At 43.5% G+C, this 18,451-nt stretch overlaps 1 protein-coding gene across 1 annotated transcript in view; it reads right to left on the reverse strand.

Moving 5' to 3' along the window:
• Nucleotides 1–18,451, reverse strand: part of col27a1a (collagen, type XXVII, alpha 1a) — a 366,487-nt gene that overhangs the window by 226,867 nt on the left and 121,169 nt on the right. Inside the window, exons 9-10 of the mRNA XM_045688056.1 lie at nt 5,085–5,138; nt 4,384–4,428 (exon numbers count right to left, since the gene is read on the reverse strand). Of these exons, the coding sequence (XP_045544012.1) occupies nt 4,384–4,428; nt 5,085–5,138 (99 nt within the window). The remainder of the gene's footprint in view (nt 1–4,383; nt 4,429–5,084; nt 5,139–18,451) is intronic.

Consider the following 18,451-nt stretch of genomic DNA (forward strand, 5'->3'; position numbering starts at 1 on the left):
CAGGAAACAACCACCCACAAACCCAAAGGAAAAACAGGCTGCCTAAATCAGAGACAACTAACGACACCTGCCTCTGATTGGAAACCATACTCGGCCACACATGGAAAAAGAAACAGAAATAGAAAACTAGAATCAAAATCCCCTACAACCAAAAAACACAAAACAAACACCCCCTGCCACGCCCTGACCATACTACAATGACTAATGACCCCTTTACTGGTCAGGATGTGACAAAGTGACTAGTGTTCCATTTATTAAAGTGGCCAATGATATCAAGTCTGTAGGTAGGCAGTCACCTCTCTGTGCTAGTGTTGGCTGTTTAACAGTCTGATGGCCTTGAGATAGAAGCTGTTTTTCGATCTCTGTCCCAGCTTTGATGCACCTGTACTGACCTCGCCTTCTGAATGGAAGCAGGGTGAACAGGTAGTGGCTCAGGTGGTTATTGTCCTTGATGATCTTTTTGGCCTTCCTGTGACATTGGGTGCTGTAGGTATCCTGGAGGGCAGGTAGTTAGCCCCCGGTGATGCGTTGTGCAGTGCCGTACCAAGCGGTGATACAGCCCAACTGGATGCTCTCAATTCAACACCTGTAAAAGTTAGTGAGGGTTTTCGGTGACAAGCCACATTTTTTTCCAGCCTCCTGAGGTTGAAGAGGCGCTGTTGCGCCATCTTCACCACACTGTCAGTGTGTGTTGACCATTTTAGTTTGTCAGTAATATGTATACTGAGGAACTTAACACCTTCTCCACTGCTGTCCCATCGATGTGGATAGGGGGGGTGCTCCTTTTGCTGTTTCCTGAAGTCCACGATCATTGCTTTTGTTTTGCTGACGTTGAGTGAGAGGTTATTTTCCTGACACCACACTCCGAGTGCCCTCACCTCCTCCCTGTAGGCTGTCTCGTAGTTGTTGCTAATCAAGCCTACCAATGTAGTGTCGTCTGCAAACTTGATGATTGAGTTGTAGGCGTGCATGGCCACTCGTGGGTGAACTGAGAGTACAGGAGATGGCTGAGAACGCACCCTTGTGGGGCCCCAGTGTTGAAGATGAGCGGAGTGGAGATGTTTCCTATCTTCACCACCTGGGGGCGGCCCATTAGGAAGTCCAGGGTCTCAAGCTTAATGATGAGTTTGGAGGGTACTATGGTGTTGAATGCTGAGCTGTAGTCAATGAACAGCATTCTTACATAGGTATTCCTCTTGTCTAGATGGGACACGGCAGTGTGCAGTGTGATGGTGACTGCATCATCTGTGGACCTATTGGGGCAATAAGCTAATTGGAGTGTGTCTAGGGTAACAGGTAGGATCGAGGTGATATGATCCTTGACGAGTCTCTCAAAGCACTTCGTGATGAAAGAAGTGAGTGCTATGGGGCGATAGTCAATTAGTTCAGTTACCTTAACATGTCGGCCACAGAGAATGAGAGCCCACAGTCTTTGGTAGCGGGCTGTGTGGGTGGCACTGTTTTGTTCTCAAAGCACGTAAAGAAATTGTTTAATTTGTCTGGGAGCAAGACGATGTTCGCGACGGGGCTGTTTTTTTTTTTTTATAATCCGTGATTGACAGTATACCCTGCCACGTACGTCTCGTGTCTGAGCTGTTGAATTGCGACTCCACTTTGTTTCTATACTGACGCTTTGCTTGTTTGCCTTACGGAAGGAATAACTACACTGTATTCGGTCATGTTTCCAGTCGCCTTGCCATGATTAAATGCAGTGGTACGTGCTTTCAGTTTTGCGCGAATGCTGCCATCAATCCACGGTTTCTGGTTATTGGAAGGTTTTAATAGTCAGTGGGTACAGCATCTCCTATACACTTCCTTATAAACTTGCTCACTGAGTCAGCGCATTCGTCAATGTTATTGTCTGAGGCTACCTGAAACATATCCCAGTCCACGTGATCAAAGCAATCTTAAAGCCTGGATCTGATTTTCAGACCAGCATTGAATAGACCTAAGCACGGGTGCTTCCTGTTTTAGTTTAAGCTTATAGGAGGGGAGCAACAAGATGGATTCATGGTCAGATTTGCCAAAAGTAGTGCGGAGGTGGTCCTTGTATGCATCGCGGACATTAGAGTAGCAGTGGTCGAGTGTGTTACTCGCTCGTGTACTGCAAGCGATATGCTGATAGAATTTAGATAGCCTTGTTCTCAGATTAGCTTTGTTAAAATCCCCAGCTACAATAAATGCAGCCTCCAGTTTGCATAAAGTCCAGTGAAGTTCCTTGATGGCCATCTTGGTATCCGCTTGCAGGGAATATACACGTATACACGGCTGTGACTATAACCGAGGAGAGTACTTTTGGGAGATAATACGGTCGGCATTTGGTTGTGAGGAATAATTCTAGGTCATGTGAACAAAATGACTTGAGACCCCCGCCCTTCTTCTTACCAGAGATATGTTTTTTCCTGTCGGCGCGATGCACTGAAAATCTCGTTGGCTGTACGGACTCCGACAGCATGTCCCCAGCTAGCCATGTCTCCGTGTAACAGAGTATGTTACAATCCCGGATATCTCTTTGGAAAGCAACTCTTGCCCTAATTTCATCGGCTTTGTTAACTAGGGATTGGACATTAGCGAGTAATATACTCGGAAGTGGTGGGTGGTGTGCGCACATCCGAAGTCTCACTAGAAGACCGCGCTGGAACCTTCTCCTCCGACAGCATTGTTTCGTGTTGGCCTCTGGAATCAGTTCAAATGCCCTGGGAGATGCAGACAAAGGATCCGCTTCGGGAAAGTCGTATTCCTGGTCGTAGTGCTGGTAAGTTGACGTCTCTGAAATCCAATAGTTCTTCCCGGCTGTATGTAATAACACTTAAGGTTTTCTGGGCTAACAATGTAAGAAATAATACATAAAAAAAACAATACTGCACAGTTTCCTAAGGACTTGAAGCGAAGCTGCCATCTCTATCAGCACCATCTTGTCTCTGATTAAGCTACTGTGTGCCTCGGCTGGCAAAATTGATGCCATTACCAATTGATTTACAGCTAAGAACAGCTTTCGGTGAGTCTTAAATAACCACCAGTTACGCTGCTTGAAATTGGCACACAGGATTTACAGGACACACCACAAATACAGCACCCTTCCCGCCTCAGCCCAAGCGAGCTGATATAAAAAGAGGTCAATCACCAACCCTGGTGCCAGGGTTGGCAAATAGCAGAGCGCTGGCTTTGACAAGTCAAATTTACCAAAGAGGGTGCATTAACGCTAGGCAAAAATAGAGTCCTATAGCTGGTAGTTTGTAGATTATGGTTAGTCGTAGTGAGTTGGTTAGTTGTAGCTAGGGGATCAGGGGCTGGTTGTGAGGCACATAGTAGCAGACAGGGTAGATGTAGATCAGAGATACAGGGTGGTTAGATGTAATTGACAGGGTAGCTGTAGTATACTATAGGTAGGTAATTACTTGAAGGTAAATATGGGATAAGGGGTAGATGTGTGAACCAGGGGTTGGGAGGGAGTTGGTTGATGCATAGCTTATGGTTGTAGGTAGGGGATAGATATGGTGGTTGTTATAGGTAGGTAGGGGATGGATGTAGATAGGACAGGGGGATGGTTGTGTGGTAGATCAGGGGATGGGGTTGCTGATGGAGAGGATGGAAGGCCTCTTTTTACTACTTTAAACAGGAAATTCCAGCCGGTGGGGGCAGGGCCAGTTTTGGAACAGCCATGGGAGCTGATAAAGGGTCTTTAATGAAGCGTAACATAACATCACATCACTGAGTGTGTGTGTGTGTGTGTGGGGGGGGGGGGCTGTTGGTCTGCAAGGGATTATCAACAGTCACATTCATTCATGAAGCGGCTATATACTGTTTATGTGGAAAATGCAGAAGTACAGTACGTGTGTGTGTGTGTGTGTTGGTTATAGCAGACAAAACCAATAACTTTGATTAAACAACTCTTGGCAAGCAAGTGTGTTTTGCTGAAGACTGGAGACACAATCCAGAGAGTAGTAAAATCTGTGTCAAGCCGCATGCATAAAAGTCAAGGTCAGATCAGCCGAAACATAGAAGAGAGACGGATTGCCCTTGAAAACCAAAAACATACAGTAAGCATAAGAACATCAGCATATTTCCAGAATTAATCAAATCACAACCCGTAGGCATGACAACAGCGTTCAGTGTGGTGTTTATGGGTATGACTCAAATGTCCAGACTGACATCACATCCACAACATCAGGCTGCTTCGGGGTGAAGTTTGCCTTGGTACAGATCTAGGACCAGCTTCCCCTCCCCCTATCCTAACCTTAACAAATGGGAAAAATATAAAACTGAGCCAAGATCAGTCTAGGAGCAACTTCACCCTAAACCCATACAGGCTATAGCACTGCTAAAGAAAGTCAGGCTCAACTGGAAAATAATTGGGGTAGAGAGAATTAAGGGTACACCTACCCGAGCACCTTTCGGCCCAATGGCTCCTATGGGACCTGGCAAACCCTAAGACAAAGACAGAGAAAAGGTAGTTGAACGGTTAAACACAATTAGTGGTTAAGATAAAAACCAACCAATTATCACAGTGATACTGTGTGTGTGTGTGTGTGTGTGTGTGTGTGTGTCTGCAATTTTATGAGTCTGTCAATTGGGAATTTATGAGTCTGTGTGTGAATAACAGCAAGGAGAGACAGGACTTCCTCTAGTGTAGCAGTTTCTAGAAACACAGTAACCCATCCTTGGAGTAGATGCCAGGAAAGCAGCTGTGACTGAAGCAGACTTGGGCTTGAAGTATGTAGTTAAAAGCGTCTCTTAATTTATTGTCAAAACATTTATTCTTAGGAAGATTTACTATAGCTCTTCAACTGACTCTTTGTGGCATGATTTACATGACAACAACTCTTGTCCTGCACTTTGTGTAGATGTGCAGAATTGTGATACGCATAATTATGCATCAAAGCTCTAGTCCATTCACTCTACCCTGCACAGGTACAACCCATTAACACTTAATCCTCGTTAATCCACCAGTCAAGAGCTGGTCTGAACCCTCTAACCCTACTCTAGATGAGCATAACCTCCTGACCCCTGACCCTCCTGTACCAGTCAAGCCTGACCCCTGACCCTACTATAACAGTCACAGCACATCAGAGCATTTACTGCACCTGCCTGCCAGGATAACCTTTGGCACCTGGACTTCCGTCTGGACCTCGCTCCCCCTGTGGGAAAGGAGGAAGGTGGGGTTAACGGCAGATATAAAAGATTGATAAAAATTACAGTAAGCCAGTGACAGACAGCGCCTTGTGCAGAGTAATAGGTAGTGTAACGGTCAAACTAAACCAAAGCTGCCACGTCACCGTAACGGCTCCATAACGTGAGTCGCTGTTTAACAACTCACATGATCGATGAGGCATGCTATACCGAAAGTAAAAGCAATCGGTCTGCGAAGCGAGGATCACTTGAAGCAGAGTAGTTTTACACTTTGAGTCTATTTTCCTTGTCAGCGACAGCATTGCAGAAATGTAGACGTACAGAAATAATAATGTCACGTCCTGACCAGCAGAGAGAGTAGTTTAGTATTTGGTCAGGACGTGGCAGAAGTTGTGTGTTGTATGTAGTTTCTAGTTGTTCTGTTTGTGTTAGTCTGTGTGACTCCCGATCAGGAACAGCTGGATATCGTTGTTCCTGATTGGGAGTCATATATTAGGTGTGTGTTTTTCTCCTGGGGTTGTGGGTTGTTGATTTTACACTGCTAAAGTATCTGTATAGCCTGTAAAACTGTTACTAGTCGTTCTTGGTTTCCCGTGTTCACTTTATTCAAATGTAATTAAAGATGAGCATACATATCCCGGCTGCGTTTTGGTCTATTCAACACGGCTACACTCGTGACAAATAATCAAAATATAAATTAACAAACAATCCTAATAATCTTCATAACACATTGAAAGTGTTTTTTAATCCAATCTAAGTTGATGCAATTGTTGATACAACCCCCAAGCCATTTTAACATGCAAATGTGTATGATAAATGGTTTAGCAATGCATATCAACAAGTTTGTGTTCTGGAATTATACAGTGCATCTGTAAAATATTCAGACCCCTTGACTTTTCCCACATTTTGTTATGTTAGAGCCTTATTCCCGTGTGGCTCAGTTGGTAGAGCATGGTGTTTGCAACGCCAGGGTTGTGGGGTCGATTCCCACGGGGGACCAGTACAGAGAAAAAATGTATAAAATGTATGCATTCACTACTGTAAGTCGCTCTGGATAAGAGCGTCTGCTAAATGACTAAAATGTAAAATGTTATTCTAAAATGGACTAACTTGTTAAACAGGTTTTCAGAAATGTTTGAAAATGTATAAAAAAAAACAACTATCACATTTACATAAATATTCAGAACCTTTACTTTGTTGAAGCACCTTTGGCAGCGATTACAGCCTTTAGTTGTCTTGCGTATGACGCTACAAGCTTGGCACACCTGTATTTGGGGAGTTTCTCCCATTCTTCTCCGCAGATCCTCTCAAGCTCTGTGTTCAACTCCTTCGACCTCAAGGCTTGGTTTTTGCTCTGACATGCATTGTCAACTGACCTTATATAGACAGGTGTTTGCCTTTCCAAATCAACTCCAATCAAGTTGTAGAAACATATCAAGGATGACCAATGAAAACAGGATGCACCTGAGCTCAATTTTGACTCTCATAAGTCTGGCTGCACAACCGATTGGCAAACGTATTGCAAATTGAGAAATCATGACTAAACTGCATAAAAATAAGAATTAACTATTAAACAAAGATACATGATAAAAACAATGATAGTAAAAAGCTTTGGGGCACTTTAAATTCAATTTTGGGAAAAAAGGCAAACTTGGTTCCATCATTCATTGAATCAGATGGCTTATTCATCACAAAACACACTGATATTGCTAACTACTTTAATGAGTTTCTAATTTGTAAGATTAGCTAAAGCATTGTAATTTTAAATTCTGTAAAGTGATTGAGGAAGAGGTGAATTATTATTTTTTCTCTATCAACAATGACAAGGCACCGGGGTCTGACATCTTGGATGGAACAACGATTATGCCACTCATATTTTCCCAACTGAAAGTGTATTCAAAGATGATGCAACAAAAATTAAAATAAAAAACATGACTTTTCATTTTACATCTCCACAAACTTCAAAGTGTTTCCTTTCAAATAGTATCAAGAACATGTATATCCCTGCTTCAGGTCCTGAGGTATAAGCGGTTAGATTTGAGTATATCTTTTTAGGTGGAAATTGAGATGAACGGTCCTTATTGGGACACTACTTGACACCAACAAACAGCCCTATAATATCTGGCCCTCTGCCCTCCCTAAATAGCGGCATTGAGCGGTTCATCAGCTTTTCAGCCCTCCATAACTGGCTACAAGACTATTGCAGCTCTGTGGGTGTAATATTTATTAACAATTGTGATATGTTCTGGAAACAAAGCACGTATTATAAGGAGGATGGTATCCACCCAAATAATTTGGGTTCCTGGATCCTTTCACAGCATTAAAGGGCTGAGTTGATACAATGACTTATCAATGACCCAAGTCCAGCTCATTTAATCCCTACCATTGTGTCGCTGAGTTGTCATAATGCTTCAGCAAATATACAATATCCTAGGGGAATCGGAAGATACAATCTAAATAACCTTATTTACATGCCTCTGCTGATCCTACAGCTATTGTATGCAGTAATCATATGCCTATGAACCAAAGTAATACTGTTAGTGCTGAGGTGGTATGCCCTAGTAGGAAGTCCACTGTGTGCAGCTCACCCTGCACTATTTAAAAAATATATATATATTTCACCTTTATTTAACCAGGTAGGCTAGTTGAGAACAAGTTCTCATTTACAACTGCGACCTGGCCAAGATAAAGCAAAGCAGTGCAACACAAACAACAACACAGAGTTACACATGGAATAAACAAACATACAGTCAATAATACAATAGAAAAAGTCTATATACAGTGTGTGCAAATGAGGCAGGATAAAGGAGGTAAGGCAATAAATAGGCCATAGTGGCAAAATAATTACAATATAGAAATTCTTCCTTCTTTCTTTTCTCTCCAAAACTCTTGAACGTGCCGTCCTTGGCCAGCTCTCCTGCTATCTCTCTCAGAATGACCTTCTTGATCCTAATCAGTCAGGTTTCAAGAATGGGCATTCAACTGAGACTGCTCTTCTCTGTGTCACGGAGGCTCTCCGCACTGCTAAAGCTAACTCTCTCTCCTCTGCTCTCATCCTTCTAGACCTATCTGCTGCCTTTGATACTGTGAACCATCAGATCCTCCTCTCCACCCTCTCCGAGTTGGGCATCTCCGGCGCGGCCCACGCTTGGATTGCGTCCTACCTGACAGGTCGCTCCTACCAGGTGGCGTGGCGAGAATCTGTCTCCGCACCATGCGCTCTCACCACTGGTGTCCCCCAGGGCTCTGTTCTAGACCCTCTCCTATTCTCGCTATACACCAAGTCACTTGGCTCTGTCATATCCTCACATGGTCTCTCCTATCATTGCTATGCAGACGACACACAATTAATCTTCTCCTTTCCCCCTTCTGATAACCAGGCGGCGAATCGCATCTCTGCATGTCTGTCAGACATATCAGTGTGGATGACGGATCACCAGCTCAAGCTGAACCTCGGCAAGACGGAGCTGCTCTTCCTCCCGGGGAAGGACTGCCCGTTCCATGATCTCGCCATCACGGTTGACAACTCCCTTGTGTCCTCCTCCCAGAGTGCTAAGAACCTTGGCGTGATCCTGGACAACACCCTGTCGTTCTCCACTAACATCAAGGCAGTGACCCGATCCTGTAGGTTCATGCTCTACAACATTCGCAGAGTACGACCCTGCCTCACACAGGAAGCGGCGCAGGTCCTAATCCAGGCACTTGTCATCTCCCGTCTGGATTACTGCAACTCGCTGTTGGCTGGGCTCCCTGCCTGTGCCATTAAATCCCTACAACTCATCCAGAACGCCACAGCCCGTCTGGTGTTCAACCTTCCCAAATTCTCTCACGTCACCCCGCTCCTCCGCTCTCTCCACTGGCTTCCAGTTGAAGCTCGCATCCGCTACAAGACCATGGTGATTGCCTACGGAGCTGTGAAGGGAACGGCACCTCCATACCTTCAGGCTCTGATCAGGCCCTACACCCAAACAAGGGCACTGCGTTCATCCACCACTGGCCTGCTGGCCCCCCTACCTCTGAGGAAGCACAGTTCCCGCTCAGCCCAGTCAAAACTGTTCGCTGCTCTGGCACCCCAATGGTGGAACAAGCTCCCTCACGACGCCAGGACAGCGGAGTCAATCACCACCTTCCGGAGACACCTGAAACCCCACCTCTTTAAGGAATACCTAGGATAGGATAAAGTAATCCTTCTAACCCCCCCCTTAAAAGATTTAGATGCACTATTGTAAAGTGGTTGTTCCACTGGATATCATAAGGTGAATGCACCATTTTGTAAGTCGCTCTGGATAAGAGCGTCTGCTAAATGACTTAAATGTAAAATGTAAATGTAAATTAAACACTGGAGTGATAGATGTGCAGAAGATGAGTGTGCAAGTAGAGATACTGGGGTGCAAAGGAGCAAAATAAAAATAAAAAATAACAGTATGGGGATGAGGTAGTTGGATGGGCTATTAACAGATGGGCTATGTATACAGTGCCTTGCGAAAGTATTCGGCCCCCTTGAACATTTCGACCTTTTGCCACATTTCAGGCTTCAAACATAAAGATATAAAACTGTAATTTTTTGTGAAGAATCAACAACAAGTGGGACACAATTATGAAGTGGAACGAAATTTATTGGATATTTCAAACTTTTTTAACAAATAAAAAACGGAAAAATTGGCTGTGCAAAATTATTCAGCCCCCTTAAGTTAATACTTTGTAGCGCCACCTTTTGCTGCGATTACAGCTGTATGTCGCTTGGGGTATGTCTCTATCAGTTTTGCACATCGAGAGACTGACATTTTTGCCCATTCCTCCTTGCAAAACAGCTCGAGCTCAGTGAGGTTCGATGGAGAGGGTTTGTGAACAGCAGTTTTCAGTTCTTTCCACAGATTCTCAATTGGATTCAGGTCTGGACTTTGACTTGGCCATTCTAACACCTGGATATGTTTATTTGTGAACCATTCCATTGTAGATTTTGCTTTATGTTTTGGATCACTGTCTTGTTGGAAGACAAATCTCCGTCCCAGTCTCAGGTCTTTTGCAGACACCATCAGGTTTTCTTCCAGAATGGACCTGTATTTGGCTCCATCCATCTTCCCATCAATTTTAACCATCTTCCCTGCCCCTGCTGAAGAAAAGCAGGCCCAAACCATGATGCTGCCACCACCATGTTTGACAGTGGGGATGGTGTGTTCAGGGTGATGAGCTGTGTTGCTTTTACGCCAAACATAACGTTTTGCATTGTTGCCAAAAAGTTTTGATTTTGGTTTCATCTGACCAGAGCACCTTCTTCCACATGTTTGGTGTGTCTCCCAGGTGGCTAGTGGCAAACTTTAAACGACACTTTTTATGGATATCTTTAAGAAATGGCTTTCTTCTTGCCACTCTTCCATAAAGGCCAGATTTGTGCAGTATACGACTGATTGTTGTCCTATGGACAGAGTCTCCCACCTCAGCTGTAGATCTCTGCAGTTCATCCAGAGTGATCATGGGCCTCTTGGCTGCATCTCTGATCAGTCTTCTCCTTGTATGAGCTGAAAGTTTAGAGGGACGGCCGGGTCTTCGTAGATTTGCAGTGGTCTGATACTCCTTCCATTACAATATTATCGCTTGCACAGTGCTCCTTGGGATGTTTAAAGCTTGGGAAATCTTTTTGTATCCAAATCCGGCTTTAAACTTCTCCACAACAGTATCTCGGACCTGCCTGGTGTGTTCCTTGTTCTTCATGATGCTCTCTGCGCTTTAAACGGACCTCTGAGACTATCACAGAGCAGGTGCATTTATACGGAGACTTGATTACACACAGGTGGATTCTATTTATCATCATTAGTCATTTAGGTCAACATTGGATCATTCAGAGATCCTCACTGAACTTCTGGAGAGAGTTTGCTGCACTGAAAGTAAAGGGGCTGAATAATTTTGCACGCCCAATTTTTCTGTCTTTTATTTGTTAAAAAAGTTTGAAATATCCAATAAATTTCGTTCCACTTCATGATTGTGTCCCACTTGTTGTTGATTCTTCACATAAAATTACTGTTTTATATCTTTATGTTTGAAGCCTGAAATGTGGCAAAAGGTCGAAAAGTTCAAGGGGGCCGAATACTTTCGCAAGGCACTGTAGTTGCAGTGATCTGTGAGCTGCTCTGACAGCTGGTGCTTAAAGTTTTTGAGGGAGATATGAGTCTCCAGCTTTAGTGATTTTTGCAGTTCGTTCCAGTCATTGGCAGCAGAGAACTGGAAGGAAAGGCGGCCAAAGGTGGAATTGGCTTTGGGGGTGACCAGTGAAATATACCTGCTGGAGCGCGTGCTATGGGTGGGTGCTGCTATGGTGACCAGTGAGCTGAGATAAGGCGGGGTTTTACCTAGCAAAAGACTTATAGATGATCTGGAGCCAGTGGGATGGGTGACAAATATGAAGCGAGGGCCAGCCAACGAGAGCATACAGGTCGCAGTGGTGGGTAGTATATGGGGCTTTGGTGACAAAACGGATGGCACTGTGATAGACTGCATCCAATTTGTTGAGTAGAGTGTTGGAGGCGATTTTGTAAATGACATCGCCGAAGTCAAGGATCGGTAGGATAGTCAGTTTTACGAGGGTATGTTTGGCAGCATGAGTGAAGGATGCTTTGTTAAGAAATAGGAAGCTGATTCTAGATTTAATTTTGGATTGGAGATGCTTAATGTGAGTCTGGAAGGAGAGTTTACAGTCTAACCAGACACCTAGGTATTTGTAGTTGTCCACATATTCTAAGTCAGAAGCGTCCAGAGTACTGATGCTGGATGGGCGGGCAGGTGCGGGCGGTTGAAGAGCATGCATTTAGTTTTACCTGCATTTAAGAGCAGTTGGAGGCCATGGAAGGAGAGTTGTATGGCATTGAAGCTCGTCTGGAGGTTAGTTAACACAGTGTCCATAGAAGGGCCAGAGGTATACAGAATGGTGTCGTAGAGGTGGATCAGAGAATCACCAGCAGCAAGAGCAACATCATTGATGTATACAGAGAAAAGAGTCGGCCCGAGAATTGAACCCTGTGGCACCCCCATAGAGACTGCCAGAAGTCCGGACAACAGATCCTCCGATTTGACACACTGAACTCTGTCGGAGAAGCAGTTGGTGAACCAGGCGAGGCAGTCATTTGAGAAACCAAGGCTTTCGATTCTGCCGATAAGAATGTGGTGATTGACACAGTCGAAAGCCTTGGCCAGGTCAATGAATACGGCTGCACAGTATTGTCTCTTATCGATGGCAGTTATGATATTGTTTAGAACCTTGAGCGTGGCTGAGGTGCACCCATGGTCAGCTCGGAAACCAGACTGCATAGCTGAGAAGTTACGGTGGGATTCGAAATGGTCGGTGATCTGTTTGTTAACCTCTCTAGGGTATGTGGGATGAAATCGTCCCACCTACTCAACAGCCAGTGGAATCCCGTGGCGCATTATTCAAATACCTTAGAAATGCTATTACTTCAATTTCTCAAACATATGACTATTTTACACCATTTTAAAGATAAGACTCTCGTTAATCTAACCACACTGTCCGATTTCAAAAAGACCTTTAATCCCAGAAAATGGGCCTTAAAACCTCTTACATCTAGACGTTCCGCTAGCGGAACACCTGCTCCAATATCCAATGATAGGCGTGGCGCGAATTACAAATTCCTCAAAAATCCAAAAACGTCCATTTTTCAAACATATGACTATTTTACACCATTTTAAAGACTCTCCTTTATCTAACCACACTGTCCGATTTCAAAAAGGCTTTACAGCGAAAGCAAAACATTAGATTATGTCAGCAGAGTACCCAGCCAGAAATAATCAGACACCCATTTTTCAAGCTAGCATATAATGTCACATAAACCCAAACCACAGCTAAATGCAGCACTAACCTTTGATGATCTTCATCAGATGACACTTCTAGGACATTATGTTATACAATACATGCATGTTTTGTTCAATCAAGTTCATATTTATATCAAAAAACAGCTTTTTACATTAGCATGTGACCTTCAGAACTAGCATAAACACTGCAAACTTCCGGTGAATTTACTAAATTACTCACGATAAACGTTCACAAAAAGCATAACAATTATTTTAAGAATTATAGATACAGAACTCCTTTATGCAATCGCTATGTCCGATTTTAAAATAGCTTTCGGCAAAAGCACATTTTGCAATATTCTGAGTAGATAGCCCAGCCATCACGGGCTAGCTAATTTGACACCCACCAAGTTTGGCCCTCACCAAACTCCGATTTACTATTAGAAAAATTTGATTACCTTTGCTGTTCTTTGTCAGAATGCACTCCCAGGACTTCTACTTCAATAACAAATGTTGGTTTGGTTCAAAATAATCCATAGTTATGTTCAAATATCCTCTGTTTTGTTCGTGTGTTCAAGACACTATCCGAAGGGTGAAGAAGGGTGACGCGCCCGACGCGTTTCGTGACAAAAAAATTCTAAATATTCCATTACCGTACTTCGAAGCATGTCAACCGCTGTTTAAAATCAATTTTTATGCGATTTTTCTCGTAAAAAAGCGATAATATTCTGACCGGGAAACCCTGTTTACGTTCAAAGACAGAGAAAATAAAAACATGGTGTCGCCTCGTGCACGCGCCTCAGTCTCAGTGTTCTCTGATCGACCATTATCCAAATGCGCTACTGTTTTTCAGCCAGGGCCTGCAAAGACATCATTCAGCGTTTTGCCGCCTTCTGAGAGCCTATGGGAGCCGTAGGAAGTGTCACGTTACAGCAGAGATCCTCAGTTTTCAATAAAGAGAGTGTAGAAGCCCAAGAAATGGTCAGAGAGGGCGCTTCCTGTAAGAAATCTTCTCAGGTTTTTGCCTGCCATATGAGTTCTGTTATACTCACAGACACCATTCAAACAGTTTTAGAAACTTTAGGGTGTTTTCTATCCAAAGCCAATAATTATATGCATATTCTAGTTTCTGGGCAGTAGTAATAACCAGATTAAATCGGGTACGTTTTTTATCCGGCCGTGCAAATACTGCCCCCTACCCTAGAGAGGTTAACTTGGCTTTCGAAGACCTTAGGAAGGCAGGGTAGGATAGATATAAGTCTGTAGCAGTTTGGGTCTAGAGTGTCTCCCCCTTTGAAGAGGGGGATGACCGCGGCAGCTTTCCAATCTTTGGGGATCTCAGACGATACGAAAGAGACGTTGATCAGGCTAGTAATGGGGGTTGCAGCAATTTTGGCTGATCATTTTAGAGAGGGTCCAGATTGTCTAGCCCAGCTGATTTGTAGGGGTCCCGATTTTGCAGCTCTTTCAGAACATCAGCTATCTGGATTTGGGTGAAGGAGAAATGGGGGAGGCTTGGGCAAGTTGCTGTGGGGGGTGCAGGACTGTTGACCAGGGTAGGGGTAGCCAGGTGGAAAGCATGGCCAGCCGTAGAAAAATCCTTATTGAAATACTCAATAATCGCGGATTTATCGGTGGTGACAGTGTTTCCTAGCCCCAGTGCAGTGGGCAGCTAGGACTTTACAGTGTCCCAGAACTTTTTGGAGTTTGTGCTACAGGATGCAAATTTCTGTTTGAAAAAGCTAGCCTTTGCTTTCCTAACTGCCTGTGTATATTGGTTCCTAACTTCCCTGAAAAGTTGCATATCGTGGGGGCTATTCGATGCTAATGCAGTACGCCACAGGATATGTTTGTGCTGGTCAAGGGCAGTCAGGTCTGGAGTGAACCAAGGGCTATATCTGTTCCTGGTTCTAAACTTTTGAATGGGGCATACTTATTTAAGATGGTGACGAAAGCACATTTAAAGAATAACCAGGAATCCTCTACTGACGGAATGAGGTCAATATCCTTCCAGGATACCCGGGCCAGGTCGATTAGAAAGGCCTGCTCACTGAAGTGTTTTAGGGAGCGTTTGACAGTGATTAGGGGTCGTCGTTTGACTGCAGACCCATTACGGACGCAGGCAATGAGGCACTGATCGCTGAGATCCTGGTTGAAGACAGCAGAGGTGTATTTGGAGGGCAGGTTGGTTAGGATGATATCTATGAGGGTGCCTGTGTTTACGGATTTGGAGTTGTACCTGGTAGGTTCATTGATAATTTGTGTGAGATTGAGGGCATCAAGCTTAGATTGTAGGATGGCTGGGGTGTTAAGAATGTCCCAGTTTAGGTCACCTAACAGCACAAGCTCTGGAGATAGATGGGGGCAATCAATTCACATATAGTGTCCAGGGCACAGCTGGGGGCAGAAGGTGGTGTATAGCAAGCGGCAACGGTGAGAGACTTGTTTCTGGAAAGGTGGATTTTTAAAAGTAGAAGCTTAAATTGTTTGGGCACAGACCTGGATAGTAAGACAGAACTCTGCAGGCTATCTCTGCAGTAGATTGCAACACCGGCCCCTTTGGCAGTTCTATCTTGTCGGAAGATGTTATAGTTAGGAATAGAAATTTCAGGGGTTTTGGTGGTCTTCCTAAGCCAGGATGCAGACACGGCTAGGACATCCAGGTTGGCGGAGTGTGCTAAAGCAGTGAATAAAACAAACTCAGGGAGGAGGCTTCTAATGTTAACCTCTATGGGCTAGGTGGGACGCAAGCGTCCCACCCGTGGTGCACTCCATCAACAGCAGGTGCATTTCAAGAGCGGCAAATTTGAATCAAAATAAATGTCAAAATTCAAATTTTTCAAAGATACAACTATTTTACACCCTTTGAAAGATAAACATCTCCTTAATCTAACCACGTTTTACGATTTCAAAAAGGTTTTACGGCGAAAGCATAAATTTAGAGTATGTTAGGACAGTACATTTACAAGAGTTGTGTGTAATGTTTTGTCAATTCAAAGACAGGGTCACCAAAACCATAAAACCAGCTAAAATGATGCACTAACCTTTTACAATCTCCATCAGATGACACTCCTAGGACATTATGTTAGACAATGCATGCATTTTTAGTTCTATCAAGTTCATATTTATATCCAAAAACAGCATTTTACTATGGCATTGATGTTGAGGAAATCGTTTCCCTCCAATAACCGGCAGTCAAGTCAGCACCACAAATTAAATAATTAAAATGAGAAAACATTGGTAAAATATTATAATGTCATTTAAAGAATTATAGATTTACATCTCTTGAACGCAATCAACTTGCCAGATTTAAAAATAACCTTACTGGGAAATCACACTTGGCAATAATCTGAGCACTGCGCCCAGAAAAATACGCGTTGCGATACAGACTAGCCGTCATGTTGGGGAGATCTAAAATCGAAAATAATATGTAAATAATCCAATACCTTAGATTCTCTTCATCAGATGTCACTTCCAGGTATCACAGGTCCATAACGAATGTAGTTTTGTTCAAAAAAGCTCATCATTTATGTCCAAAAATCTCCGTCTTGTTAGCACATGATCTAAGCCCGCCGGACTTCACTTCATGAACGAGGGGAAAAAATATATTTACGTTCGTTCAAACATGTCAAATGTTGTATAGCATAAATCATTAGGGCCTTTTTTAACCAGAACATGAATAATATTCAAGGTGGACGAATGCATTCTCTTTTATAACGTATTGGAACGAGGGTACCCAACATGAACTCGCGCGCCAGGTGTCTAATGGGCCATCATCGTTCCATGGCTCTTGTTCGGTCAGATCTCCCTCCAGAAGACTCAAAACACTTTGTAAAGGCTGGTGACATCTAGTGGAAGCAATAGGAAGTGCCAAAATATTCCTCAGCCCCTGTGTTTTTCAATGGCATAGGTTTAAAGGTAATACAACACATCAGGTATCCACTTCCTGTCAGAAAATGTCTCAGGGTTTTGCCTGCCAAATGAGTTCTGTTATACTCACAGACACCATTCAAACAGTTTTGGAAACTTTAGGGTGTTTTCTATCCATATATAATAAGTATATGCATATTCTAGTTACTGGGTAGGATTAGTAACCAGATTAAATCGGGTAAATTTTTTTATCCAGCCGTGCAAATACTGCCCCCTAGCCCTAACAGGTTAACATGCATGAAACCAAGGCTTTAACAGTTACAGAAGTCAACAAATGAGAGCGCCTGGGGAATGGAAGTGGAGCTAGGCACTGCAGGGCCTGGATTAACCTCTACATCACCAGAGGAGCAGAGGAGGAGTAGGATAAGGGTACGGCTAAAGGCTATCAGAACTGGTTGTCTAGTACGTCCGGAACAGAGAGTAAAAGGAGCAGGTTTCTGGGAAAGGTAGAATAGAGTCAGGGCATAATGGACAGACAAGGGTATGGTAGGATGTGAATACAGTGGAGGTAAACCTATGCATTGAGTGACGATGAGAGAGATATTGTCTCTAGAAACATCATTTAAACCAGGTGAGATCACCGCATGTGTGGGAGGTGGGACTAAAGGTTTAACTAAGGCGTATTGCGCAGGGCTAGAGGCTCTAAAGTGAAATAAGGCAATAATTACTAACCAAAACAGTAATGGACAATGCATATTGACATTAGGGAGAGGCATGCGTAGCCGAGTGATCATAGGGGTCCAGTGAGTAGCTCTGTGGGCCGGAGACACGGCGATTCAGACAGCTAGCGGGCCAGGGCTAGCAATAATAATAAAAATAACCTAGGCATGTCTACCTCTGCTAAACTTCCCAGTAAAGCAAGAAAAATAATCAAGCATCACAGAAAAGAAGAAAAAATTGCCTACGTTAACATTTGTAGGTTAAGAATAATTTGCTAGTAAGAGATGACATTCACATTCTGACAATCTCTGAAACTCACTTAGATAATACCCTTGATGATACAGTGGTCGCAATACATGGTTATAAGATCTACAGACAAGACAGAAATGCCAAAGGTGGACGTGTGGCTGTTTATATTCAGAACCACATTCCTGTAAAGTTTAGAGAGGATCTCATGTTAAATACTGTTGAAGTAATATGGCTTCAGGTTAATCTGCCTCACCTAAAGCTCATTCTGGTGAGAAGCTACTATAGACCACCAAGTCCTAACAGTAAGTATCTGGATAATGTGTTAAATGCTTGATAATGTGTGTGATATCAATAGAGAGGTATACTTGCTGGGTGATTTAAATATTGACTGGTTTTCATCAGGCTGCCCACTCAAGAGGAAGCTTCAAACTATAACTAGTGCCTGCAACCTGGTTCAGGTTATCAATCAACGTACCAGGGTAGTTACAAACAGTACCGGGGAAAAAATCAACAACATGTATTGATCATATCTTTACCAATGCTGCAGAAATTAGTTGGAAACAGTATTAAAATCCATAGGATTTAGTGATCACAATATAGTAGCCATATCTAGGAAAACCAAAATTCCAAAGGCTGGGCCTTATATTGTGTATAAGAGGTCATACAATACATTTTTAAGTGA

This window comes from Salmo salar, chromosome ssa01 (genome assembly GCF_905237065.1).
Source record: "Salmo salar chromosome ssa01, Ssal_v3.1, whole genome shotgun sequence".
Taxonomy (NCBI): domain Eukaryota; kingdom Metazoa; phylum Chordata; class Actinopteri; order Salmoniformes; family Salmonidae; genus Salmo; species Salmo salar.